The sequence below is a fragment of the Dipodomys merriami genome, unplaced genomic scaffold (genome assembly GCF_024711535.1).
Source record: "Dipodomys merriami isolate MVZ:Mamm:240054 unplaced genomic scaffold, mDipMer1.0.p SCAF_2, whole genome shotgun sequence".
NCBI lineage: Eukaryota > Metazoa > Chordata > Mammalia > Rodentia > Heteromyidae > Dipodomys > Dipodomys merriami.
In genome coordinates, this window is record NW_027203381.1 from 48,817,986 (window position 1) to 48,844,703 (window position 26,718).

The 26,718-nt window shown below is 44.7% G+C and overlaps 1 protein-coding gene across 1 annotated transcript; it reads left to right on the forward strand.

Moving 5' to 3' along the window:
* Positions 1 to 6: 6 nt before the first annotated feature.
* Positions 7 to 26,393, forward strand: Rab12 (RAB12, member RAS oncogene family). Its single transcript, XM_070029568.1, has 6 exons — positions 7 to 511; positions 14,680 to 14,740; positions 19,189 to 19,327; positions 23,028 to 23,117; positions 23,709 to 23,813; positions 25,135 to 26,393. The coding sequence occupies exons 1-6, from the start codon at positions 19 to 21 to the stop codon at positions 25,246 to 25,248; spliced, it is 1,002 nt and encodes a 333-aa protein (XP_069885669.1). The 5' UTR covers positions 7 to 18; the 3' UTR covers positions 25,249 to 26,393.
* Positions 26,394 to 26,718: the final 325 nt, after the last annotated feature.

Here is a 26,718-nt window from a genome sequence, read left to right on the forward strand (position 1 = left end):
TGCCCCTCCTCGTCCGGGATGCTGCTGCCGCTGCTGCGGGGTAGCTGCTTCCCTTCCTCCTCCCCGGGCGGCGCTGGCGGCGGCAGCGGCGGGGACCGGGGCGCTGGGAGCCGGACGGCGGCACAGCCGCAGCGCGGAGTCCGCGGACTGCCGGGGCCTTTGGAGCCGGGGAACGCCAAAGCCGGGGCCGAGTCCCCGCGCGCGGCCGAGGCGGAGGCCCGGGGGGCGCCGGGGCCCGGGGCGCGCGGCGGGCGGCGGGCCGAGCGGGAGCCGTATGCGTGCATGGATCCGGGCGCCGCGCTGCACAGGCGGGCCGGGGCCGGCGGCGGCGGCCTGGGCACGGGCTCCCCGGCGCTGTCGGGCGGCCAGGCCCGTCGGAGGAAGCAGCCCCCCCGGCCGGCCGACTTCAAGCTGCAGGTGATCATCATCGGCTCCCGCGGCGTGGGCAAGACCAGCCTGATGGAGCGCTTCACCGACGACACCTTCTGCGAGGCCTGCAAGTCCACCGTGGGTAAGGGCCGCGCCTGCGCCGCGGGCCTCGCCGCCCGACGGCGCGGGGCACCCGGGGGGCCCTCTGGGCCTGGCGTTTGGGCGTCGGGGGGAATCCGGAGACGTCCGTGGGAGCCGCCGGCCCCGGTCCCGAAGCCGGACGGCGGTTTCCGGGGCGTCTCTCCGTGCCGATCGCCCGGCGCTGCGGGGCCCCCTCACCCGTCCCTCCGCGGAAACCCCCGACGCCCTCGGAGAAGACGGCGCCGCGAGGTGGGAGGAGACGGGCGCCCGAGGGTTGGTCGCCTTAAAGGCCGCCCCCCGCAGCCCCGGGTGGGGCGTCGAGCGCGGGTCTGATCCCGAAGCTTGGCGCACCGGAGGGACTGAGCCACGACTTGGCTTCGTATCTTTGAACACATTGTTGGCATTTACCGAAAAGTAGCTCAAAGTTCCCCCAGGAGGGTGGTAAGCCTGAGAGCGCCCTGAAGCTTCTGTTTTCACTCACAATGAGGGCCAGAGGGATAACCTGCTGACCCGCAGGAGTGGCAAGGATTCCTGCAGGTCCGCCCCGGTGGGTGACATCAGCACGGAACCGCTGTCCCCAGGTTCTAGACTTGAAAAGCCAAGAGAAGAGTGTGTGTGTGCCCGCGCGCGCGTGCCCGCGCGCTGGCACAGAATCTTGAACTCTGGGCCTGGGCACTGTCCCTTACCGTTTTATCTCAAGGGCGGTGCTCTACCACTTAAGCCACAACTCCACCTCTTGCTTTTTACTAATTAATTGGAGAATAAGCCTCACGGACTCCACTGCCTAGGCTGTCTTCGAACCGAGATCCTCAGATCTCAACCTCCTGAGTAGTTAGGATTATAGGCGTGAGCCGCAGACACCAGCCCAAAAGAAATTTTTTATACTCAAGTAGGGGCCTTTTGAGACTTAACATTGAGATTTGTCTAGTGGTGTTTCTGTGGAACACCTTCAAAAATGGCCAATGCTAGGGGTAGCGTGTGGTTGAGATGGCTCTTCAGAATAAACAGTAGTTTATTGGTCTCCTAAGAAGTTGGGGGAGATGAAGAAACACTGAATAGTTTGGAGGTTTGAGATACAGAACTAAAAGAATCATTCCATATACTCACAGATTCATTTATAACCAGTGATAGTCCATTGTTGAGATGACTTTGTATTGTAGAGAATTTTGGGCACACCAGGGAATTTTAAAGTGAATTCCATGTAATAAAACAGTACTACATGTAAAATGTCTTGCTGGAAAATTAAACCTCCAATTTTTGTAGTGACTTTTTAATTTCATTTTTGGGAACTTACTTCCCTAATGCTCTTTTGGAATGGATCATTGTGGAAATATTTATGCTTTCAGTACCCAGTTTGTTCTTCGAATGTTAGTCTTAGGGACATGATATTAAAATTCAATTGCACAATTATACCTGTTTTAAATATCCAATATTGGATCATAAAGGAGTACAGGGAGTTATTAAACCAGGAAATGAGGTTTGTATCTGTTTTTTAGTATCTGACTTACATATAGTAAAGAATAATTCAGAATTGTCTATCCTTTGTGACAACTCCACACTTGAATATATAAAATGAGAGGTGATAAAGTTGGGTTCCATGATGATGGGTGGATCATCTGGGTGGAGGAAGGGGAGCTAGGAGATGCAGAAAGATGTGCTTCAGATTGAAAGAGATGAGAAGAGGGAGCTATTTCTAAGTTCTGCGCAGAAGAGCAGCACCTCATGTTCAGAGAGAGGCTTCTTAGACACTTGGATGTTTGGAGCCCTTGGCTGTGGTGATAGGTTGGGTGGACACTGTCATGTTGGCAGCTGGAACCATAAAGGTCTTGGAGAAACGCAAGATTACATAGAATTACATAGAATATTTGGAAAGGAGCAAGAAACTGGAGACTGGACTGTTTGTAACACATAAATGCATTCATACAATCACACGTCTCAACATATTGAGTGTGGTAATGTTTTTGACTTGCTCTGCTACATGTAGGCAATGCTTCTTGGCTCTATAAATGTTTCTAATGGTGGGAAGTCCAGAGGATGATGCTAAGCTATGGCTGATCTGGAGCTTAAGATAGCAAGAAAGTGAGACCTGAAGCTCCTGCCTTAGTTGTTTCCCCAGCCAGTGATTAAGATCATTTGTGAGTGCCTACTGTGTGCTAGGTGGTAAGCTACCCACTGGGGGTTCCGTGGTGAGCAGGCCAAGGGCTCTACCTAGATCAGAGCTCATGAGGACTAGGTAAGCAGGGCAGTGGAACTGCCACCTGCTCAGGGCTGGGTTGGTTAGAGAGGACCTCTCCCTCATTGGAATTCTGAGAAGCTAAATTAATTCCAGGAGTGCCTTCAGAAAAATTACTTAGATAAAGGCATTGGGTGTGGTGTAGAATTGTGGCTGCTGTTTGAGCAGTTAGTCTTAGGTCTCTCTGAGGCTGATTCTCCTACTTTCATCTCTTAGTGCTGTGAGCGCCTTGCAGAGCCGTGCAGAGGAAGAATCTCGGGGAGGGGAGGGTGAGGGGGAGTGGATTTTTCCTTTCCAAGATCAGAGCTTGTGGATATTTGCTTCTCCTGACAGCCCACTGCAGAAGTCAGTACCCCCTCTGCCCTGTTAGCATGGCAAGACCAGGACTCCTGTAATTCAGAGACTAGAAGAGGGTCGCCCTAATTAGTGTCTTAGCAGTCCAACTCCCACTCCCACGGGCTTTCTCGAATCCTTGGGGATTTGAGATTGGACTAGTATGCACATAATTGAATCAGTAAAATGATGAACTTTTTAAATTGATTCAGAAGCTGATTTGCTGTAAAGTGTGCAGAAAATTAAATGTGAGGGGAAATGATAGTTTACTGTAGAATTTTACGACTGTCTTACCTGTTACCTACCTGTATGAATCTGTCCTGGCCTTTGCAAGCACATGCCATGTAAGATCATTTTTAAGAAGTCCAACAATAACTTTTTTTCCCAGAAAAGAAGAGTTAAAACAAATGATGAAATATGAGGTCTCAAGATTACAAAGTTCCAAGTCTCATTCTGATGGTCTCAGTGCTTTTTCTTTCTTGTAACTATGCATCTAACTTCAGAGTGACCTGTGCCATTTTGCCTGGCTGGCCTCTGTAGTCTGCCTTGAAATGAAGGCTACTCAGGCTTCCTGTTCTGAGGACAGGGCCTCAGTGCTGAGGTGGGGCCCGCTAGGGAAGCTGAGAGTGCAAGTGACCTCCATTCATGCAGATTACTGGTATGGCTAGGAACAGGAGAACTAAGTACCCTATGGAAATGGCCTTGAATGCCCTTGAATGTCAGCTGACAAGACAGATCAAATGTAGTCAGAAGCAGCAGACTAGCCATCAAGGGAAATTGACTTCATGCCCTTTACTCTAGAAACTTGGGGGTTTGTGTTAGAACTCAGAATGGGCATCTAATTCAGGGTTAACATCCTAAACTGTGATTTTATTTTGCTGTTCTGTATTTATGTGCAGTTTTCAAGCCATGACAGGTCTGCCCAAGTGTTGCGCTTAGGGGAGAAAGCCAAACTCTGCAGCTTTCCAGCATATCTCCCCCTTCTTGCCCCACAATCTCCAGAGAACCCCACAGCTACCCCCTGTCGAGGTGATGTCATCCATGACTCAGGCAGAAGCAACTGTAAGAGGAGTCCGGTGTAGTATGACTGGGTTTATTTATTTAACAAACTTCACTGCAGACTCAGGCTTGTGCTGTCTGTTTATATGGAATCTGGTAGCTCCTTCAGAGAGTTTGCAGATTTTGTTGGGGTTGGCTGATGATGTTGAATCTATATCCAGTGCTGGCTAGATTCTTTTTTGCTCTCTACTTTTCATACTGAAGAGGAAAGATTTCATGGTATGTGATAGAGATCCAGATTCTTAGAGATGGCCGTGTTCTCTCCAGCCTTTGGAGCCTGCTGGAGAAGGCAGAATAGCTTCTTTGAGAGTGATAAGTCCCACTTATTCTCTAGCCTGCAGTACCAGATACGTTGTTCCAATTGAGCATTGGTTTGGGCTAGGGAAGAAAATATGGCTTTGTATAGTGGTTAGTGAGCAAGTACTTTTGAGAAGTTCTTTCTGTAAGATCATTCTGCTTGTCATTTTACAGGGCACAACGCCTGCTCTGCTTGCTTACCTGGCCTGTCCCTTTCAGAGGGAAAGTAAATCACCAAGAGAGCCATAATCAAATGTTAGGAAAGAAGAGAAAGTCATTGTATTTCCACTGAGGAAGAAACTAATGACTCTCCTTTCATCCTTCTGCACAGCCTTGATGTTTGGAAAGTATTTGGAAAACCAAAAGTACAGGCCAAAAATAATGCCCTTAATTGAATGTAATTGTTGTTGGTTAATTCTGAGTCTTAGAACCAGGATGCAACAAATAACACAGTCACAGACTTAGCAGAACACCATATGCTATGTAGAAAACCTTTCCTGGTTCCCCTAAATCTGACAGTCCCCACTGATGGGTGTCCTATGCTCATGTAATACTTATGAAGTTTATTACCAGAACAACCTCTAATCCCACTTCAGGCTGCCCTATGAGGAAGGAACTGACTTATGTTTCCAGCCTGAAATTTAATGCAGAAGCTTTAGGACTCCGGAGGCCAGGACTGGGTGACGGCACCTGCTCTGTAAGTGAGATACTTGGCTGTTTTTCTCCTCCCTATGCCCGTGGACCCTGGGATGCTAGAGCCCTTGTTCAGTCATGTGCCCACATCCAAACTCTATAGAGTTTTCATCCAAAGGGAAGAACATGCAGCCTCTCCTCTGGTCACCACTGTCTTTGCCTCAGATCTCACACTCCTAAGTAGCTAGGATTACAGGCATGGGCCACTGGAACCAGCCAGTGGTGGACTGAGTTCCCCAGGACAGGCTGTCAATATATTTTTTGGCAGGCAACTCATCTCAGGTTCTTCATTCATAAAAAGAAAAATGTGGAACTTGTACTGTCTTCCTTGCTTGTGGTACAGTAGTACCATAATGGAGAGGTAGAGTCCTAGGTAATTTTTCACTCTGTACTCTCCCTGCCGAAAATGCAGAAACTCTGAAGGACCCCCAGATCCTTATCCCTTAAGGACATACACGGATGAGTACAGGTTGGTATGAAATACCACAGCAGAAGCACATGACCTGGCAGAGTCCTCCTGAGACTCATCTGATTATTACTCGTTAAGTATTTTTGCATGTGAAGAACATGTTAGTGACCCACCATTTGAGCAATTGTTTCTTTCCACAGATCTTGTCTCCCCACTTTAAGTACTTTTTTCCTCTGTGTGTGTGTGTGTGTGTGTGTGTGTGTGTGTGAGCACGCGCACGTGCGTGTGTGCGCCACAGCTCTACTTGTGACTTTTAGTGATTAATTAGAACTTAAGTGTTTCATGGACATTACTGTCCTGGTTGGCTTCAAGATGGAATCCTCAGGTCTCAGCCTCCTGAGTAGATAGGATTACAGGCGTGAGCCACAGAGCTAAGCTTTTTTCTTTTCTTGTGGCCAAGAGTTGGAAGGGATGGGTGGTGGCCTTTCAGGATGGCAAGTACTGGAGTCCCTGTACAGGTACAGGTACAGAGGTACCTGCCAGCCAGCCAGCCAGCCAGCCATCTTCCGTCATGTCACTACTTGTCTTACTATGCAGAGTTCTTTTTGAGGATGAAACTTATCCATAGCTCCCTTCTGTCTGCGTGATGAGTTGGGTTGCCTAGCCTGGAAGCCCGCCAGGTGCCCACCAATATGCTTAGACTTAGCTCCAGACCTTGGCCAGTCTACTGTCTGTCTGACATCCGCTATCTGCCTCATATGTAAATGAGAAGATACACTGCTATGAGTTACTGCATATAATCCCTCAGAACAGTGCCTGAAGTATGGCCAGCACTCTAGAGGACCTCTTTGTGCTTGTTTATGAAAGGAATAAACACCGTTCTTTGAAATTCTTTCCTGTGTGCATATGCCTACAGAAACACAGCTGAGCAGGAGACCCAAATGTATCTGGGTAGTATGGGCTTTCCAAGCTCACTTCCTCACCAAGTACAGTACTGTCCACTGCATGTCTGGGTGTTCACAGGGTGGTCTGTGTTTGCTTTGCGGGGGGAGGGGGAGGACGGAGCTTGAACTCGGCCTCGGTGCTGTCCCTGAGCTCTTTAGCTCAAGTGCCCATTTCCAGCTGAGCCACAGTACCCACTTCCAGCTTTTTCTGTGTATGTGGTGCTAAGGAACCGAACCCAGGGCCTCATGCATGTAAAGCAAGCACTGTACCACTGAGCCACCTTCCCAGCCCTGTGTTTGCTTTTTTAGCTCTGGCATTTGTTTCTGTTTTATCGAACCTTCAGTTCGATATCAGTAGGAAAAGCAGACAGTAAATATGCTGGGTTTCAGGGATAAGGAGCTTTCTGGAGACATTGAGGACCTGAAGGCAGCAAGCTGGTACCGTATTTCATTCATAAGCAATTCATTCTGTATTTTTCCAGTGCTGAAGACCAAGGTGACAGGTTTTCTTCTAATGTTAGATTTGCCTTTGTGTGTCCTTGACACAAGTCTTAATTTAGTGTTTTGTTAACTCACTGAAAATGCTGGAAATCCTCCCTTAATGGGAATGTTACATCCCAAACTGGTGGATGTATAAATGACATTCTCAGAAGAAATGTGTACAGAGAAAGCAGTGTAACTCATCAGTGGCATTGCCTGCTATGTGAATGGAGGCCTACCTTCATGGCTGTAGACTCCTTTCATATGTTAGTGTTCAGCAAAGTCTAGCTGGTCTGGTGCAAACCCAGGTCTTTGATGGGGAGGGGAAGGGAAGTGGACATACACTATTACTTCCCTATTACTGAGAAGGAATGTGAACAAACAAGTGTCTGAATTTTCCGTTTCCATTTTTTAAACTTGTTTTGGCCCTGCATAAAATAACACAGAAATGTTTTAGAAATGTTCTGTCTTCTAAGGACTGAGATCCCAGCTCCTCTGCTGTTAGCTAAGGATTAAGCCTGGAGCAGAGGCTGCTCTCTGTTCACTTCTGTAATTAGGACGGTTTTGGAGCATTTGCAGAGAATCTCCTACTTCATTCTCTTCCTCTTCTGACTTTTGCTGTTGTGACGTTCCTGGTGGGCAATGGTGTGAGTGTGAATGGTGTGTGTGGCATGACTGTAGGCACATCACCCTTTCATGGGGCTGCCAAGAGAATTGGCTACATTGGATGTAAGGCCCCAGATAACCACTGTCATCATTACTGAAGGAATTAAGAAAATGAACAGTGCTGACTCAGGTACAGGGTCTAAGCCCACTGATAGCAGGAATGATAGCCTTGTAACCTGGTACCTTTCTGTGAGCATCACTAGCATAGTTCTAGAAAGACTTGCATAAAATTGGTAAGCCTAAAGAGAAGTATCTTTACCAGAACAACCCACAGTACCATCTTAATGCCAGGCAGCGTCCTATAGACTTGAAGTGATGCATGAGCTGGAGAGCACAGAGCCAAGGTTAAGGGACACCAGCCTGGAAAGATGGATGTGATGTGGGCTGGGTCAGGTCCAAAACTTGACATGAAGAGGGTAACAGCAGAGCATCAGGGAAGGATTCCTTGGGAAATCTAGGATTTAAAAGGTTTCTGGGCAGACAAGAAGGCTCTCTAAGAAAAGAGGACCGCAAAACAAGCTGCCTTTGCCAAGTGCATGGTGTGTTTATTGATGACTTTGTGGAGCAGGGACTGTCCTACCATCCCAGATATGATGGCTTCTGGGTTAGTCAGGAAGCCTGTCAGAAACTGAGTTTTCAGCAGGGCTGTAATACAAATGAGTGTGATGCCCTCTTTGTCCTTTGCTTGTTTATGAATACCCCAGAGCTCCTCAGTGAGGGGCCTTGGTCTCTGCTGACTTCCTCTAAAGCTAGTGTCCACTAAATGAGGAGGTTATTGGTGATTTTCCACCATTATTTCTACTGTCATCATTTCTATGGCGTGTAAATATTACAAACAGACAATATTAAGAGATATGTTTTACTCCATATGTAAGAAGAATTTTAGACACATGTGGTTGTATGCTTTGATACAGAGAAGTATTTCTAAGCCATAAATTTTATCAAGTTTACAGGCATTGCATTTCTACTTAAGAGAGGGCCCTGTTTTAATGAGCTGCTTATCTTTTTGGAATTTTATATATAGGGTGTTTTTCTGTTGTTAGTGATGTTATTGAGAGGTTAATTACTCACTAATTATGTGTTGTCTTCATGGTGGATAGATTTCTTAATTCTTTTTACTATCAGGTAATCTTTGCCTTGCTGATTTCCTGATTTTCTTTTTAATGTCTTTTATTTTTACTCATTAAACTTTGTGATTACAAAATAGTCCTCATGTAGGGCTGCCAAAATTGGGTTGGTTTCTCAAGCTGGCTGGAAAAGACAGCCAAGTCTTAGAGGAGACAGCTCTGTGGAAGCCCAGAGATCCTACTCTGCTGTTTCAAGGGGCTCTGTTAGTTGGTTGGAAGCACAACTCAGAGATAGAAAGAAGCAGCCAGTTCTTTTCAGTCAGATAGCAGCTGCTGTGACAAGTTTCACATGTTACAATTCCCCTAACTAAAATTTTAAAAACAAACTCACCTGAGGTAACTGGGGATATGACAATGTGAATTTTATCTGAAAATTCCATCATATGTCAGCAAAGATACCCTAGCTTTGGTCCTGTAGAGACATGTAGTTAGATCGACACTGTTGTGTCTCATCCGTGTCACTTTCTTCTGGGTACTGTTCCCTTGTGGTGGGTCACTAAGGCCCTGCTCAAGGCTGTGGAATGCTGACCTGCTTCCAGACTCAGCCCCATGCCCGAGTGTCATCTGACTGGGGAGAGCAATCGACTCCAGAACTGAAAGTGAAATTGAGTTACCAGCTGCTCTTGTCCAGCTACATTTGCAATTGTGTCTGAAAAGAGAGTAAGCATTGAAGTGTAGTGGCGCTTTCAGCTTCGCTTACTTGGGGCATTTTATATCCAGGCAGCTTTTCTTTATTGTACAGAAGAGGGACTCCCCCGCCAGCCCCAGGGTTGTAAACATGTCTTGATTCTGGCTGGAGTCTACAATGTGTTACTAATTATAAAGCCAGTCACATGGCTTTTTCTTTACCTCAGATCCTCATCTTACCACTGCTGCCTCTGTTCTCAGATACATGGCAAGGGATAGGCAGGGCTACATCGAACAAATGAGCTACCTGCCTGCTTACACGCTAGGAAGTGTCAGGAAGCCATCTGCAAGCCAGCTTTCTTCCCATTTCCTCTTAGTTGTCAGATCGAGTAAAACAATATTATCTTCACATATTTAAGCTTTCTATAACCAAAACGCACATCAGATATGATAAACATGAAATTTTGGTTCTTAAAATATATCTGAAGCTGAATGGGCTGAATTGAAATGGAAAAATGATACATGATGGTTTGCTCAGTCATTAAAAGTTAAACATGAGCATGTTAATTTATATATGAAATGTTTGTCTATCAGGGGTTTTGTTTGCGAGGGGGTCTTGCTGTGTTGCCCAGGTTGGCCTTGCATCTTTTTTTTTTTTTTTTTAGTTGGTCATGGGCCTTGAACTCTGGGCGTGGGCACTGTCCCTCAGCTCTGCAGCTCCAGGCCAGCGCTCTACCACTTGAGCTACAGCGCCACTTCCGGCTTTCTGGTGGTTTATTGGAGATAAGAGTTTCACAGACTTTCCTGCCCAGGCTGGCTTTGAACCACGATCCTCAGATCTCAGCCTCCTGAGTAGCTAGGATTATAGACATGAGCCACTGGCACCCAGCTTTGAATCTTTTTTTAAATAATATTTTATTGTAAAGGTAAGGCATAAAGTGGTTACAATTATGTAAGTAAGGTAATGAGTACATTTTTTGTCAAACAAGGTTTCCCACTTTGACTCCCCACCAACTCCCTGCCCTGCTAGGTGCAAAGTTCATTTCCAACATATAGCATCTTTTGAGTATTATCATTGCATCAGTCACCCTTTGTTTTACCATTTTGTTATTCCTTTTTTCTTCCCCAAATCAGATAAACATATATAGAAGAGACAGGGTACCAAAATCAAAAACAATGACAACAGGGGATAAACCAAAGGGGAAAAAAATGAAAGAAAAAAAAGAACTTCACACAGTACATTAAAAAACAAACAATAAGAAAAGCATATCTTGGAGTTCATTACGATTAGCATCATTTTATATGGTCCTATATACATAGCTGTGGAGCTATTGTGATCCTCTGCTATCCTAGACATATACTACTTATTACAAATGAAGGAAACCATGGAGCCTGTGTTTCTTTGGGTCAGGCTTACTTCACTTACTATGATTTTTTTCTGAGTTTTTCCATTTCCTTATGAATGGGTTGATGTCATTCTTTTGGATGGAAGCATAGAATTCCATTGTTATATATACAACATGTTCTTGATCCATTCATCTACTGAGGGACATCTGGGTTGGTTCTATATTTTAGCTATGGTAAATAATGCTGTACTCCAACAACGAGAAGAGTGAGGCTAAACCAGAAAAGCAGCTCCTTTTATAATAGCCTCAAAAAAAACCCTAGGAATTAACTTAACCAAAGAAGTACCTCTATGATAAAAACTAAAAACCTGAAAAAGGAAATTATAGCAGAACTAAGGAAGTAGAAAAACCTTCCGAGCGCCAGCGCCTGCATCTGCAGCTCTAGGTCTCTGTCGCTGTCTCCAGCTCTGCAGACGACGCCAGCCACAGCCTCAGCCTCAGCCTCAGCCCCAGCCATGCGTCCGTTCACAGCCAAGCCTGCGCCTCCATTGGAGCTTGCGCCTCCATTGGAGCCTGCATCCCCAGCGGAGCCTGCGCCCCCAGCGGAGCCTGCGCACACAGCCACACCCCTACCCACGGCCACGCCTACGTCCACGGCCACGCCTCCTTCCACGGCCACGCCTCTGTCCACAGCGACGTCCACAGCGGAGCTTACGCCGGCGTCCGCATCCACAGACACAGCTGCGCCTCCTCCCGGGTCTGGGGCCGCACCGTCCTCCTCGATATGGATGCCTGCGTCCACGCATGCGCATCACGCTGCGTCCACGGCGTCTACGTCTTCTGCGTCCACTACGCCTCCGTCGGCGATGCTTAGGCCCGTCTACCCACCCTGTGTCTACGTCATCGCCGGCCCGGGTTGCGTGTGGACCATATTGTCCACGGGTACGAATGCCACTTGGCTTCCGTGGTCAGCTTCGTCCTCCGCGGCTGCAGCGTCTCCGCCCGCGCCTGCAGCTCAGGCTGCGCCGTCTACGTTGCTGACACCGTCCGTGCACGCCCCGATTCTGTACACGCAGACCAAGTCGTTCACGGCTACGGCTTCTGCGTTTAGTACGTGTTTGTCTACGTATTCTACGTATCCCAGGCCTGCGTGTCTGCCGTGCGCCCCGCGGATGTCTGGGGCCAGGCGCTCACCCCCATTGCCCGCAGCCCCGTCTTGTACGTTTGTGTTCCGTCGGTCGAAGTCGTCCCGCCGCCGGCCCAGACTCTGCGTGCGACATCTCCGGATGCTGGGGCGTCGCCCGCTGGTCCCGTGGCCCCTGGGGTCCCCCAAGCCCTGCCCCGCCTGCATCCGCTGCAGCCACCCGCGGCCCAGCCCCAGCAAAGCCGTGTAGGCCTCAAGTTCGAATCCAGGCTGAGCAGGAGGAAAGGACGGGGGGGGGGGCATGGAGGGCTTTGTGGCTCCCCATCACCTCCATGCAAACCCTGGATTCCTGCAAGGGTCTGAGGCCCGGCGCGGCCTGCTGCTCGCCCTCACCCCAGCTCCTGTGGTCTGGACCTTGGAGGTCTCCCTGGGGCCCTGTGCGACGTGGTGGGGGCTCCCAGAGATGGATCTGAGGGAGGGGGGTGGGACCCCAGCCTGTCCCCTGTCTGCTGTGACTGGCCTGGGGTGGGTGGGTTTCCTCCTCCTCCACCCGACCTGCCTTACACAGCAATGGAGCTGGCGATCGCGTGCACACCTCCACCACTGTGAGCCCAATAAACCTTCTGCATTGTAAAAAAAAAGAAAAAGAAAAAGAAAAACCTTCCATGCTCCTGGATTGGGAGGATTAGCATCATGAAAATGTCAATATGCCAATAACTATCTACAAATTCAATGGAATACTCATCACTATGCCAACAACATTCTTTTTTTTTCTCTTTTTTCTTTTTTTTGGTCGGTCATGGGGCTTGAACTCTGGGCTTGGGCGCTGGCCCTGCACTCTTCAGCTCAAGGTGAGCGCTCTACCCCTTGAGCCACAGCGCCACTTTCAGTTTTCTAGTGGTTTATTGGAGATAAGAGTCTCACAGACTTTCCTGCCCAGGCTGGCTTGGAACCACGATCTGAGTCCTTAGATCTGAGGACTCAGATCGTGGTTCCTAGTAGCTAGGATTACAGGCCTGAGCCACCTACGTCTGGCTTCCAACAACATTCTTCAGTGAAATAGAGGAAACAATCCAAACATTCATATGGAATAGTAGAAGACCCCAAATAACAAAAACAATCCGTCACAGGAAAAACAGTGCTAGAAGAATATCAATACCAAACTTCAATCTCTGTCATAAAGCCATAGTTATAAAAACAACTTGGTACTGGCACATGAACAGGCCTGAGGACCAATGGAATAGAATTGAAGACCCAGACATGATTCCACAGGCCCTTGGCCACCTAGTCTTTGATAAGGAAGTCGAAATTATCAGATGGAAGAAAGACAACCTCTTCAACAAATAGTGCTGGCAGAATTAAATCCTTATATATCACCTTGCACCAAAATCAACTCCAAATGTATCAAAGACCTCAAGGTAAGAGCAGATACCCTGAAAATATTACAAGAAGGGATAGGGGATACGCTAGGGCTTTTTGGCACAGGCCAAAACTTCTAAATAAAGATCCAGAAAAACCACAAATCAAAGAAAGGCTATATAAATGGGATTGTGTTCAACTGCAGAGCTTCTATATGGCAAAGCTAGAAAGATAAATATAAAGCCCACAGATTGGGAGGAGATTTTTACTAGGTATACAACAGACAAGAGCCTCATATCAAAAATATACCTAGAGCTCAAAAAATTAACACCCCCCCAACAAATCCTTAAATAACCACACCATTAATAAGTGGACTAAAGAATTAAAAAGAGACTTCTCTGGAGAGGAAATAAGAATAGCCAATAGACACATAAATAAATGTTCAACATCTCAGGCCTTGCAAATCAAAAACTACATTAAGATTCTACCTCACCACAGTTAGAATGGCCATTATCAAGAAAACAAATAGTAACAGATGCTTGTGGGGATATGGCCAAAAGGGAATGCTACTTATACTATTGATGGGAATGTAAACTGGTTCAGCCACTCTGGAAAGCAGGATGGAGGTTCCTCCAAAGACAAAACATAGAGCTCCCTATGATCTAGCAAACCGACTCCTGGAAATTTACCCAAATGACCACAAACAAAGCCTTGACTCCTGTGCTCATTTAATCTGGCCTCAGCCTCCTGAGTGCTAGGACCACCAAATGCCACTGCACCCTCCTTAGGGAAAATCTTTAATAGCAACTTTTCCTCCTAGCTGTGAATATTGCGCCTGGCATGTTTACCAATATTTTTTGTGAGTAGAAAATACAGTAATTTCCAAATTTTTTAGTGTTCCTTGTACATTTGTCAATGTGATATTGTTTTTTTTGGGGGGGTCCAGTTGTGGGGCCTAAACTCTGGGCCTGGGCGCTGTCCCTCAGCTCTTCAGCTCAAGGCTAGCACTCTACCACTTGAGCTACAGCGCCACTTCCGGCTTTTTTCTTTTTGCTTATGTGATGCTGAGGAATCGAACCCAGGGCCTCAGGCATACAAGGCAAGTGCTCTACCACTGAGCCACCTTCCTAGTCCAATCAATGTGATTTTTAAATGGCTTATATGCTGAACTCTGGCAAGGGGAAACTGAACTCTGAATAGCACTTGAGAGATGGCTCAAGATAAATAGGATGAGTTGCTTTCCAGTTTTGTACAATGCTTAGGCAAATACTCTTGTGTATCTGCCTTATCCTTGGGATTTTGTGATGCTGGCTTTGTCGTTGTTGTTGTTGTTGTTGTTGTTGTTGTTGTTGTTGTTGTTTTCCTGGTAAGGATATATGAAGCTCACAAATAGGGGTTTTGTCACAAATTGCATATTTATTGTTTGGTTATATATATTTGTTTTATTTACAGGTGTTGACTTTAAGATCAAGACTGTAGAGCTAAGAGGAAAGAAAATTCGGTTACAGATCTGGTAAGTTGGCCCAGCAGTCGTGTGTGTGGAACACCACTGGAATGAGCTATGGGACCAGCTCATCTTGCCCCCTCTTCTGTTCTTCTGCTTGTTTTAGAATCAGATGAACAGCATTTGCTTCAGAGAATTTCAGAGTATCTAGTTATTTCATCCTTGATTTATACACAGGGTATCTGTTACTTTGCATGATGGCTAGTTTATACCTCTTTTCAAATAATTTGATATCTCAAAACTGCCTTCACTAATTGTGTTTGCTCAAATGCTTGTCTTGAGCCGAGGAGATTGCTCAGTGGTAGAGCACTTAGCAACTTGCTTAGCATGCGCAAAGTTCCATCCTCAACACTGGGGGGAAAAAAAAAGAAAAGAAAGCTTGTCTCTATGTCTTTAATTTTATTTTGTGTGGTATATTTAAAGAGAGCTGAATGCTGTCATAGGTGGATCAGCTTGAGGAGGAAAGCACGCCACCCACAGACAGTTGAGGGGCCGTATGAATGGTGTGGTGTTGGGGACCACGCAGCCGGCCCTTTTAGTTGTGTGAGGGTGCTGTGTGACCCAAGTGCCTTCTGCCTACTAGAAGGAACCCAGAAGCCTCTGCCTGAAGACAAGACTTAGAAATGGCAGGAAAGCCCACAGCAGCTGGGTTGCAACTGGGCATAGCATTTTCTCCTCTCTTTCAGCAGCTTACTGTGGCCGCCAGAGGAAAGGTAGGGCCTAGTGTGGCAGGGATGGAGCTGTCTGAGCGTGCCATTGTTTCCACGACACTGATGTGGTGTACTCAGCTTACTAACTCCTCTTGGCAGGTCACCCTCAGCTCTGACTGTCTGTCCACCATCTGTGTGTGTTTGCTTTCATCCGCGTTAACCGCTGCCTCATCTGTGCCATCACCGGTCACCTAACGCTTGAATGTTAGTGCCATGTCTCCATCCTTCATCTGTGTCCCTGTCTGGGGCGCAGCTGCCGCCAAGCCAGCCTTGTCTGCCCACCGAGGTATCTGAGGTAATGCCTTCATTTGCTCCCCTGTGACCTTTCTTGCTCACTTTAAGGGCTCTGGGCATTGTATTTTGTTCTATTTTGCTTGATTATAAACCATTGTCTTATCTGAATATCTGAGTAACAGAAGTTGGTATTTTTTTTTAGGGGTGTTTGGTATCTTGCACACAGCTGCTGTTTTCCCATGTAAGCTATAGAGAATAGGCTACCTCTGAAGGGAGATCAGTACCTGTAGGTGACTCCTGAGGGTTCTTTCTGATGAGGAGGCTGGTGGAGCTAAAATTAGAATATGTGCAGCCTGCTTTGTTGGGTGACACATGTCCAGTGACTGACCCATCTTAATGTGTTAGTACTTAAGTTTTCATGTTTGACTGAGGTAATCTAGTTTGAGAATATATGTCCAAATGCCCAGGTGCCTCCTTGGGACTCACCCCCCCCCCCCCACAAGATTGTGCTGGTGGCATTGGTTACAAGCCTTCTGCTCTGATTGAGGTACCACTCCCCCCCCCACTCCCCGCCCCATAAGAGCCAGCACATGAGAAAAGTGGAAGTATGGATCCAGACTCTCATGGGGCTTTCAGACTCCTTTATTCCTAAATGTGAATGCATTCTCCCCAAACAATTTCTCCCCCTGCTTCACTCTTGACTCTACATCCCTTTGTCTTCTGAATTTTATAGCTTTCACTGAAGGAGGGAGGAACAACAAGATTCACTGGGTTTAATGAAAGATTGAGTGCAAAATTTCTACATGGAATATTCTAATGATTTTGTTAGGAAGTAAAACTTTTCTTGAAGGGCTTTAAAGGGTAAATACTGTTTCACTTTGTTAAAAGAGTTCAGAAGACTTTCATCTTGAAATTGAAATAAAGGCTGGATGATTTAGCTCAGTAGTAGAAGCACTTGCTTATTAAACACATGTAAAGTCTTAGGTGGATTGTAGGACACACACACACACACACATACACACACACACACACGAGATAAAGGAGCACTGTTCTTCATTTTGTTACTAAATAATACTTATTTAAATATAGGTTGGACCAGGGACCAGTGATTTGTGCCTGTAATCCTAAGTACTTAAGAGGCTGAGATCTAAGGCTCATGATTCAAAGTCAGCCTGTGAAGATAAACCTGAGAGATTATCATCTCCAGTTAATTAGTCAAGTACTGAAAGTGGTGGACTCAAGTGGTAGAATGCCAACTATGAGCAAGAAAGCTGAGTAAGCCCGAGTCCCTGAGTTTATAAACTCTAAACAAATTTTTAAAACAAAGTGCAGTTTATGAATCCCTTACTCAAAATGCTTAAGATCAGAAGTGTTACAGATATTGGAATATTTGCACAGACATAGTGAGATGCTTTGGAGAATGGGTCCCAAATCTAAACAAATTCAATATACATATATTGAAGGTAGTTTTGTATATTACTTTTATTGTGCCAGTGTTTTGACTGTGATCCATCTTATGAGGTTAGATGTGGGGTGTTCCACTTGTGACATCATGATGACGCTCAGAAAGGTTCAGGTTTTGGGAGCACACTGGGGTTTTGGAATAGATATTTAGCCTGTGATTCATGGTGTGATTGTACACACCATGAAAACAGTTCATAGCAGTGCTGTGCTGTTGCTGCTGGCATATTTTTTACATCTGTATTGTGTCACTCGGTGTTTGGATGAAGCTTTTGTTTTCTTTGTGCTCCTGGGATTGAACCCAGAGCCTTGCACGACACTTGAGCCATGCAGACCCGCTGAGCTCCGCATTTCTATACTGCGGCAATTTATTAGGTTTATTTGGTAGCCATTCTAAGAAAATTTTGGTTGCTGTAGATTCCTAGAAGTTTAACGCACCCAGAGCTGCAGCTGTCCATCACATTTTTACATCACTGTTTTGTCATTGACACTTTTTTTTTCAATTCCTTGGTTGTCTATAGTTGGAAGGACCACTTCTCAGTATACTATTATTATTTCTTAGGATTACTTCTATATTAAGTGTTTCTAAAGGAGAATGTAGTAGCTAGTGTAAGTTCCATGAATTTGCATTCATGTACTCAGGGTAATGATCCCGTTGAACATGGGTTTGTTGGACTTGAAGCCATGAAGTGTATCTCCTGCCTGAGGCAAATGTAGGATTACAGTGATACTCCTAAGATCTGGGGGCAAAGCCCCAGAACCTCAGTGAATGAAAAAATTAATGAACAAACAAATGAATGATCACTTTCCTCAGTTCTTCCTTCACTGTTGGAGTTTGTTGCAACAGCATTCTTTGTTAGCATCATGTTCATGTCTTTGTGTTCTCTACTTGGAAAAAGCAGAACATTTCATATGTTGAGATTGGCTTTTACATTGAAAGTCAGTATCATTTGTGTGGACATATTCACTACAGCAAATAAGAATCTTTGAATTGCCTAAACTAACTGTTAAATTAACAAGCTGGGGGATCAGAATTGCAAAAATGTTTAAATTTGCAACAAAAGTAGAGAGAAATCAGAATAAGATGACATGCTAGCTTTTAGCAAATGATGAGGAGATGACAGAAGTAAACTAAACTTTCTAGAAGTCACAGTGAAAAAATTCTGGTGATCAAGAGGGGAAGATGAGGACTCTCATCTTCACAGAAAGACAAAAGGGCTTAGCAGTGCATTACCTTACTGTCATGTCTTTGAAAAGTGAAGATGAGGGCTGGGAAGGTGGCTCAGTGGTAGAGCTCTTGCCTTGCATACATGAGGTCCTGGGTTCGATTCCTCAGCACCACATAAGCAGAAAAAGCCGGAAGTGGCATTGTGGCTCAAGTGGTAGCGTGCTAGCCTTGAGCTGAAGAGCTGAGGGACAGCGCCCAGGCCCAGAGTTCAAGCCCCACGACTGGACCAAAAAAAAAAAAAAAAAAAAACCCAAAAAACAAAAGTGAAGATGAAGGTACTGGTCCTTGGTAGATTCTTAACAAGTACATGGAGAATAGACCAGCATTTCATTTCTGTTGTTAACCTAACCATACAAGATGGCAGGTAGCTCAGTGTGGAGGGAAAATAAGCAAATGAGGTTTTACAGAAACAGAAAACAAAACCTTTGTCCACATGAATATTTGGGAGATAAAAGGGAAGGGCATCTCAGAAGCATGCAGATCCAGGCATAGAAATGGGGAGTAATGAGTTGTTTTAAGAAATCGTTTTCCCTGTTTTATTTTGGAAAAAATGAATGATAGTATATTCTGATACATTGACATTCCCGATGCTGATTTCCTTACTGGGGGGCAGGGGAGTTACTATTATGGGTTCATAATTAATCTCTAGTTGTCGCATTTAGTTGTTAACTCATGCAGAAAAATACCTTGTATTTCATAGATAGTGTAAATCAACCTTGATTTTGGGGGAGATGGGAGGAGAAATGGGGACACAGAGGGTGATGTAGTGTGGAGTTACTTACTTTCACTTTTATGAGGAGCTGATTTTTGCTGCTGTTTCATAGGGACACGGCAGGTCAGGAGAGATTCAACAGCATTACCTCAGCTTACTACAGAAGTGCCAAGGGGATCATACTAGTATATGATATCACGAAGAAGGAGACGTTTGATGATTTGCCTAAGTGGATGAAGATGATTGATAAGGTACCTGTTACATTCCTGTTGGATACAAGCTTTGCTATGTGTGCCAGTTCTCGCTGAAAAGGGAGAAGGGGAGAGGAAGGAGAGACAGTGATGGCACAGTTATCACAACCTGAATGTCATTCAGTCAAGTGACACCCCCCAGTTGAGAGTGTAATGCTTTGTAGATGAGGCACAGCCTTATTATTATCCAGAACCAGCTTATAACTATCAACAGTGTTTTTACTCTGGAACTTGGCCTATCTCCTTCTGCCTTTGTGGCTGCTTCCATAAGATCAAGTTCCATGTTGGAAAGGTCCATGGAGGCTCATTGTGTGCTCTGAGAAGATGCCATCTCCAGGGTGCACATGGCCTGTTAGTTCAGTCATCCTTTGGAAATGCTCCCTCAGCATGTGAATGTTCTTGAGCTCATTTTGAGCAATAGATTTTTGTTTTAGCTCATAATCTATACAGGAAATCAAACCTATGTCTCTTTGATTATCTGCAGATTTTCTTCTAGGAGTTGTGCACCTCCATGTGGGCCTCAGGAGGCCAAGCAATTAGAGTGAAATATGATGGTGTACTCTTGACCATAGCTTGAGACTTTTGTAAACCTTATTCAATATTTGATGCTTAATTCCTTTATGCTACAGTCACACGTAGATATATGTGGATTTTGTCTACAAATTATACATAAACCTAATTATACTGGGTGCTGGTGGCTCATACCAGTAATCTCAGTCAGGAAGCTGAGATCCAAGCATTGCAATTCAAAGCCAGCTCAAGCAGAAAAATCCTTGAGCCTCTTAACCCAGCTAACCACCAGAAAAAGTTATGGAAATAAAGCTGTTAACTCAAAGTGATAGAGCCCTAGCCTTGAGCAAAAAGCTCAGAGACAGAGCCCAGGTGCTTAAGTTCAAGCCTAGGGGAGAAAAACACACACACATACACAAACCAACAAACTTAATTATATTTTGACTACAGTTGTCTTGATGTTAGAGGTTTATTTACAGTTGTATGTGTGTATGTGTGTGTGCATGTGTGCTAGTACCAGCACTTGAATCTGAATGTTGTCCCTTAACATTTTGCTCAAGGCTGGTGCTTTTATCACTTGAGTCACATTTTCACTTTTGGCTTTGGAGATTAAGAGTTAAAGATTAAGAGTTTCCTGGACCTTCCTGCCTGGGGTTGGCTTGGAACCATGATCCTCAGTTCTCAGCCATCTGAGTAGCTGGGATTGCAAGCATGAGCCATGGCTTACTTTGTTTACCAGGCACACGTTTGAAGTTGGTCCCTGCACTGAGCTTGCTCTGAGCTTGGCATTAGTCACTGGGTAAATGATTTCTTCTCATACCAAAGTGTTACAAAACCAGACCTGCTTTGCCTGTCATACAGTATGCTAGCCACTGAGACAGAGAGGTTTGTAAAAGGCAGCCAAGTGTGACGGTGGAGACCCAAGGGTACAAGAAGGACAAAACCTCATGCTCTTCATGTCTAGAAATTGGTAGTATTAGGCTCTAAGGTTTGTAGTCTGAAATCTAAAAGCCACATCAGACCCTGTACTGGCCCAGACAGAGAGCCACTGGTTTCAGCAGAAGTGGCTGTTAAATCCCTGGGATGCAACCTAGACAACCACATGTCAGAGCTTGGTGGCCAGCATATGCGTCAGAATCAGTGAATTTTAAAGCATGTGAGAAATGGTGAGAGGCTCTGGAGTGAGAAAAGTAATAAGTACAAAGGCTGCTTAATGTCAATGAGAGTAGGTTAGTGGTATTGGTTGTTGGTTATTATCAAAGTTAGAATTGTGAGCTGGGCATGACAGTGACTCCTGCCTTTAATTCCTGTACTTGGGAAGCTGAAGCAGGAAGACCAGGAGCTTAAGGCTAGCCTGAATTACATAGCAAGACCCCATCTCAAGAAAACCAGACAATGTCAAAACAAGGATTCAGGTTGACCCATTGTAACAATAAATCGTACAAGACACTATGTTGAAAATGAACTTTACAACTTGGGATTGGATGAAGTGGGGGAGGGTGGGATGGTAGGGGAAAAACAAAGAAGGGGGGTAACAATGCTCCATAGGAAGTATACTCATTGCCTTACTCATGTAACTGTAACCCCTCTGTACAGTATCTTTACAATTAAAAAAAAAGAAAGAAAACCAGACAAATAACAAAAAGCAGGAGTTTGTCTTCCCAAGGAGACTTGGAGGCAGAGGTCTTGTTCTTTTGACCGTTCCATTCCTGAGACCAGTCTGGGTATTGAGATGATCTGGCTATGACAGCTACATGTTTGCTGCACATTCAGAAGCCCCAGAGTGTGCACCTAAGGAAATTATCATTATAAAGGAAGCGTCTTTAATGTAGTGTAAAATCTCCAAAACTAATGCAATAAATATAAAAACTTGAAAAAATGGCATGAAACCTGAAAGACTAGTCAGTACTTCAGTTTGTCAATCTACCAAGATCTTAAGGTCTGAAGCCCACCTTCCTCAAGCACTTGAGTCATTTACCATTCTTTTGAGGGAGCTATCATTTGTTAGGTGCTCACTCTAGGGCAGGCCCTGACCACTTACCTCTCTGGCATCTTGGCCAACAACACCCTGCTCAGTGCCTTGTGTATAGTCTGTTCCAGAGGAAATGCACAAAATTCAGGGAGTTACTCAAGAGCTTTTAACCTTTTTTTTTTTTTTTTGGTTGGGCACTGTCCCTGAGCTCCTCAGCTCAAGGCTAGTGCTCTACTACTTGAGCCACAGCACCACTCCCGGCATTTTCTGCTTATGTGGTGCTGAGGAGTCAAACCCAGGGCCTCATGCATGTAAGGCAAGTACTCTACCACTGAACCACCTTCCCAGCCCTAACATTTATTGTTAAACAAGAAAAATTCTTGTGCCTATATTTTTGAAAAACTAATTAATGTAACCTAGGTTTTTTTCCCGATTCTAAAACTAATACCTTTATTATAGGAAAATAAAAATCAAGAAAAGTACAAAAGTCTGTTTGAAAATTTAGATTCCATTTGATTTTGCATCCTGCTTACTTCACTAGATAATCTGTCCTAAAGGTTTTCCTGTGTCATTCAGTGTTGTCCATAAGCATAGGGGTGTTCCTGATTTGTTGGTGGTACTGGTAAATTCATGTCCTCACTCTTGTTAGGCAGATTCTCTACTACTTGAGCCATACCCCTTGCTTTTAAGTAGGATCTTTTATTTTTGTTTGGCGCTACTCAAACTATGATACATACAGTCTTCCGAATAGTTAGGTTGACTGGTGAACACCAACATGCCCAGTTTATCGGTTGAGATTTGCTAACTTCTTGCCTCAAATCATGATCCTCTCAGATGTTTACCTCCAGAATAGCTAGGATTACAGGTATGAGTCATAGTACCCAGCCTTGTTTTGGTACATACTTTTTAATTTAATTCTTTATGTATTTTTTGGATTAATGACCATCTTGGGAATGGAGCTCTGCCTGCATTTTAAATCATTTCCCTAATAGAATCTTAGGAGTTATTGGATCTAAAGCCAACAACACAGGACTTCTTAAGGCCTGTTACAATATACTTTTTTAAAATGCTCTTAGCCCTGTCAGTCACTTGTCCTGCATTGGTCCTAAAGATGTCCACAGATGGTAGGGGAATGAACCGTGGGGTGAGCAGGGACAGGTGCTGTACTGCTTGCATTGCTGTTGGTGTGTGACAGCACCCATCTCTAAAACTCCACAGTATGCTTCAGAAGATGCTGAACTGCTCCTTGTTGGAAATAAGCTGGACTGTGAAGCAGACAGAGAAATTAGCAGACAGCAGGGAGAGAAGGTAAGAATGGGCCCTAAGAAGCCTGTTCTCCCCATCTACATGCTGAGTCCTCTCACAAGTCACTCATCTTTAAATGATGAAATAATTATCTCTACACTAACCCCTCAGTCATGCCTTTTCATTTGTTTGTTATTTTTCCCCTGTTCCTTTGAATTAATTTTGAAGTAGAGGGGGAAAAACACCCCAGTATATACTATATGTTATTATTTAAACTTTCGTACAGAAGAACATTCTTTGAAGTTGTGAAATCTTATTGCATGATTTTACCAGGTGTTGGGGATGTGGTCCTGAAGAAGCCATGATACTTGCATTGTAAATGTCAGCTGTGTTGTACATGTAGAGATACAGGCATGTGATCTGATATAAAGGTCCTGATATATGGAAAAGATTGCAGTTTACTTATCATGTAGGAATTTTCTAGAAGTGTAAACTTGATACATGAGCATAAGTGGGGCTATACAGACCTTTAGTCCTGTTCCCAGAGCCTGGGGCTGGCCATGGCTTGGATTACAGACCGCTTGCTAAGCCCACCTGCCTAGTAAGGTCAGCCTGTGTTGTGGCCCATGGTGACCAGGTGCCATGTCTCTTCAGTTTGCACAACAGATAACCGGGATGCGGTTCTGTGAAGCAAGTGCCAAGGACAACTTCAACGTGGACGAGATCTTCCTGAAGCTTGTGGATGACATCCTGAAAAAGGTAAAAGCAATGTCATCGTGAAAGAATTTCACCATAAGTTCTTCCTTTCTTATTTTCTTGTAGAGAAGAAAAGTAGAGTGGTTATGGTCCTGCCCAGCAGCCAGGTATAGTTGTTGCCCTGGCACAGGAACCAGCTGGTAACAGCTGGTCTCTATCTACCTTCAGAACCCTCGAGGTTGGTCTGCAGACTCTTTCCCTAGCCTTGGAATCTGGTTTGGTGGAGTACTTTATACAAGATACAACCATATGTTTGAGGAGCTGGGACACAGGGTGGGCACTCAGCACATGTGAGGCTGTGAGTTTGATCCGGGCACTATAAAAGTAAATAAAGCCAGGTACCAGTGGCTCATATCTCAGGGACAGCACCTAGTCCTTGAGTTTAAGCCCCAGGACACACACAAACTCACGCACGTGCGCACACACACACACACACACACACACACACACACACACACAAACTCACGCACGTACACACACACACACACACACACACACACACACACACACACACACACACACACACACACACACACACACACACACACACACACACACACACACACACACACACACCCCTAAATGAAGTCAGTGTGGATGGGGTGCATCTCAGTGTATAGCCCTTACCTAGCATGTGTGAGGCCCATTTTCCAGTCCCAGCACCACAAAAATAACTACAGAGAAAATAAACTTAACTACTTCAGGGCTAGGATGGAGCCTGGTGGTAAAACACTCACCCAGCATACCCCATGCCTTAAGTTCAGTTTTCCCATCAGCAAAAATTAAAGTGCTAAGTTCATATACATTCTTTTTTTTTTTTCCTGTTCTCCTACAAGAGCTGAATTTGATAAGGATGGTGAGGGAGGCCTGGCAAAGTTTTCCCACCATAGGTACTTGCATGCTGGTTCCCCACCCCTAGTAGGCTTTTTTTTTTTTTCAGAGACTTTGGGTGGTGCCTTTGGCCCTGAAATTATTCTCTAGCTTTCATCCAAAGGTTTTAGTGAAAGATCTGTTTATCCTTGATAACCACCAGGGATTGTTTTCAGGATCCCTGTAAATGCTAAATTGAGTGAATACTCTTGTATAAAATGCTGCTGTTTGCACATAACCCACCTCCGTCACCTTCAGGTGACTGAATTACCTCCAAAGCCAACTGTAGTGTGCATGTGTGCAAACATAGGGAATAAGGACAAAGAAAACTGCGAATGCTCAATACCTTCAGAGAGCTTTTAATATTAATGCTTTATCTTCTACATAATTATACAGTTTGATACTTTTACCTTGTAAGATTACAATGTAATTTGTATTTCCCCTTATCTTGTAGATGCCGCTGGATATTTTAAGGAATGAGTTGTCCAATAGCATCCTCTCCCTACAACCAGAACCTGAGATCCCGCCAGAGCTGCCTCCACCAAGACCCCACGTCCGATGCTGTTGAGTTGCTACTTTGGAAACAGAGTGCAGCCCATTCCTGGAGAGGGAAACCTTCTGTCGTGCACTACAATCATTTTGACAATTTCCTTCCGCACTTTGTAATCCAAGTCAGAGCTATACACTAACTTGTAAATATGCAAATATACAATCCTGGATAAGTTTGGGTTGTAAGTTACGTATTTCCCTCTAAATTCTATTTCCTTCATTACCCCAGTGTCTAGTGTACACACACTGGGAAATGTACTTCTAATATGAAGAATGGGAGAGAGCGACAAGAGCTATGATGTTTCTTAAATAATATAATTGTCCTTGTTAGTTATGAGGACAGAAGATATTCTGATAACAAGAGAGAATGTGGTGCTTTGCTTACTTAAAGACATTTGTAAAACTAAAGACTTTGGGACGGGGCTATAAGTGCTTTTTCTTTATTTACAAGACATTTCCAACTGTAGCAGCTTTGAAGTATTGGTGTGTTTCTGCAGGTGAAGCTCCAGCCCTGGCTGCCACTGAAGGGTATTTATTAGTGTTCTGGACTGGCAGGATATTCCTAGTTACAGGCTGGATTAGTGGTTCAGAATTCATGGTTTTTCTGTTGGATGTACCCAACACTTGTAAGAACAACAAAGATTCAATTAAAAAGATTCTGTTGGGCTAGGGGGAATGGCTTGGTGGTAGAGCACCTGCCTAGCATGCATGAGGCTCTGGGTTCCATTTCCAGCACTACAAGGAAAAAATACATGAAAGAAAAACATTTTTGAAACGATAGCAAAAGATTTTAAAGGCACATTGCTTCCTAAACAAATCCTGTTTCAAGGAATTTTAAAGACACTCTTTACTCTATCAGAGGATGTAGGTGCACTGGCCTCATCACTCAGTTAACTTTGTAATGATGAAGCTCCTCTTGACGGTGAAGCTTAATCCCATTAAGCGTAAACTGTGTTGAGTTTTTTTTTTTTTTTGGTCTGATAATGAATTTGTGAACTCTCTTTTTGGTATATCTTTTATTAAGCTGCACTGTTTTGTTTAGTCAAGATAAATAAGGAAGTATGTATTGGAATAACTTGGCGTGTCTTGAGTGTTGTGCTGAGAAGCATCGTGGTCTTTCTACACTAATGAAGTGCAAATAAAATTTTGTATTTATGAATGACAGTTGAGTTTCTGCACTTACTTACACAATTATAAATCATACTTGTGACAATATCCACATTTTAATCTTTTCAGTGTTATTTTGTTTTGATTTTTTTTTGTTCAGGTACCAGGGCTTGAACTTAGGTTCTCATACTCTTGCTTTCTTGCTCGCAGCTGGCACTCCATGATTCCAGCTCTGCGTATCTGCTGGTTAATTAGAGATGGAATCTTGCAGACTTTTCTGCCTAGGCTGGCTTGAACCTCAGTCCTCTAGGTGTCACTTTTCCTGAGTAGCTTGGATTCCAGATGTGAGTCACTGGAGACTAACTTCAGCTTGCTCTCTTGA

What these genes read in the sequence shown, in the direction of transcription:
- Rab12 (XM_070029568.1), top strand. Translation starts at nt 19, where the DNA reads ATGCTGCTGCCGCTGCTGCGGGGTAGCTGCTTCCCTTCCTCCTCCCCG. An exon ending in AAAATTCGGTTACAGATCTG is followed by an intron (nt 14,741 to 19,188) that starts GTAAGTTGGCCC and finishes GCTGTTTCATAG; the next exon opens with GGACACGGCAGGTCAGGAGA. An exon ending in TGGATGACATCCTGAAAAAG is followed by an intron (nt 23,814 to 25,134) that starts GTAAAAGCAATG and finishes CTTATCTTGTAG; the next exon opens with ATGCCGCTGGATATTTTAAG.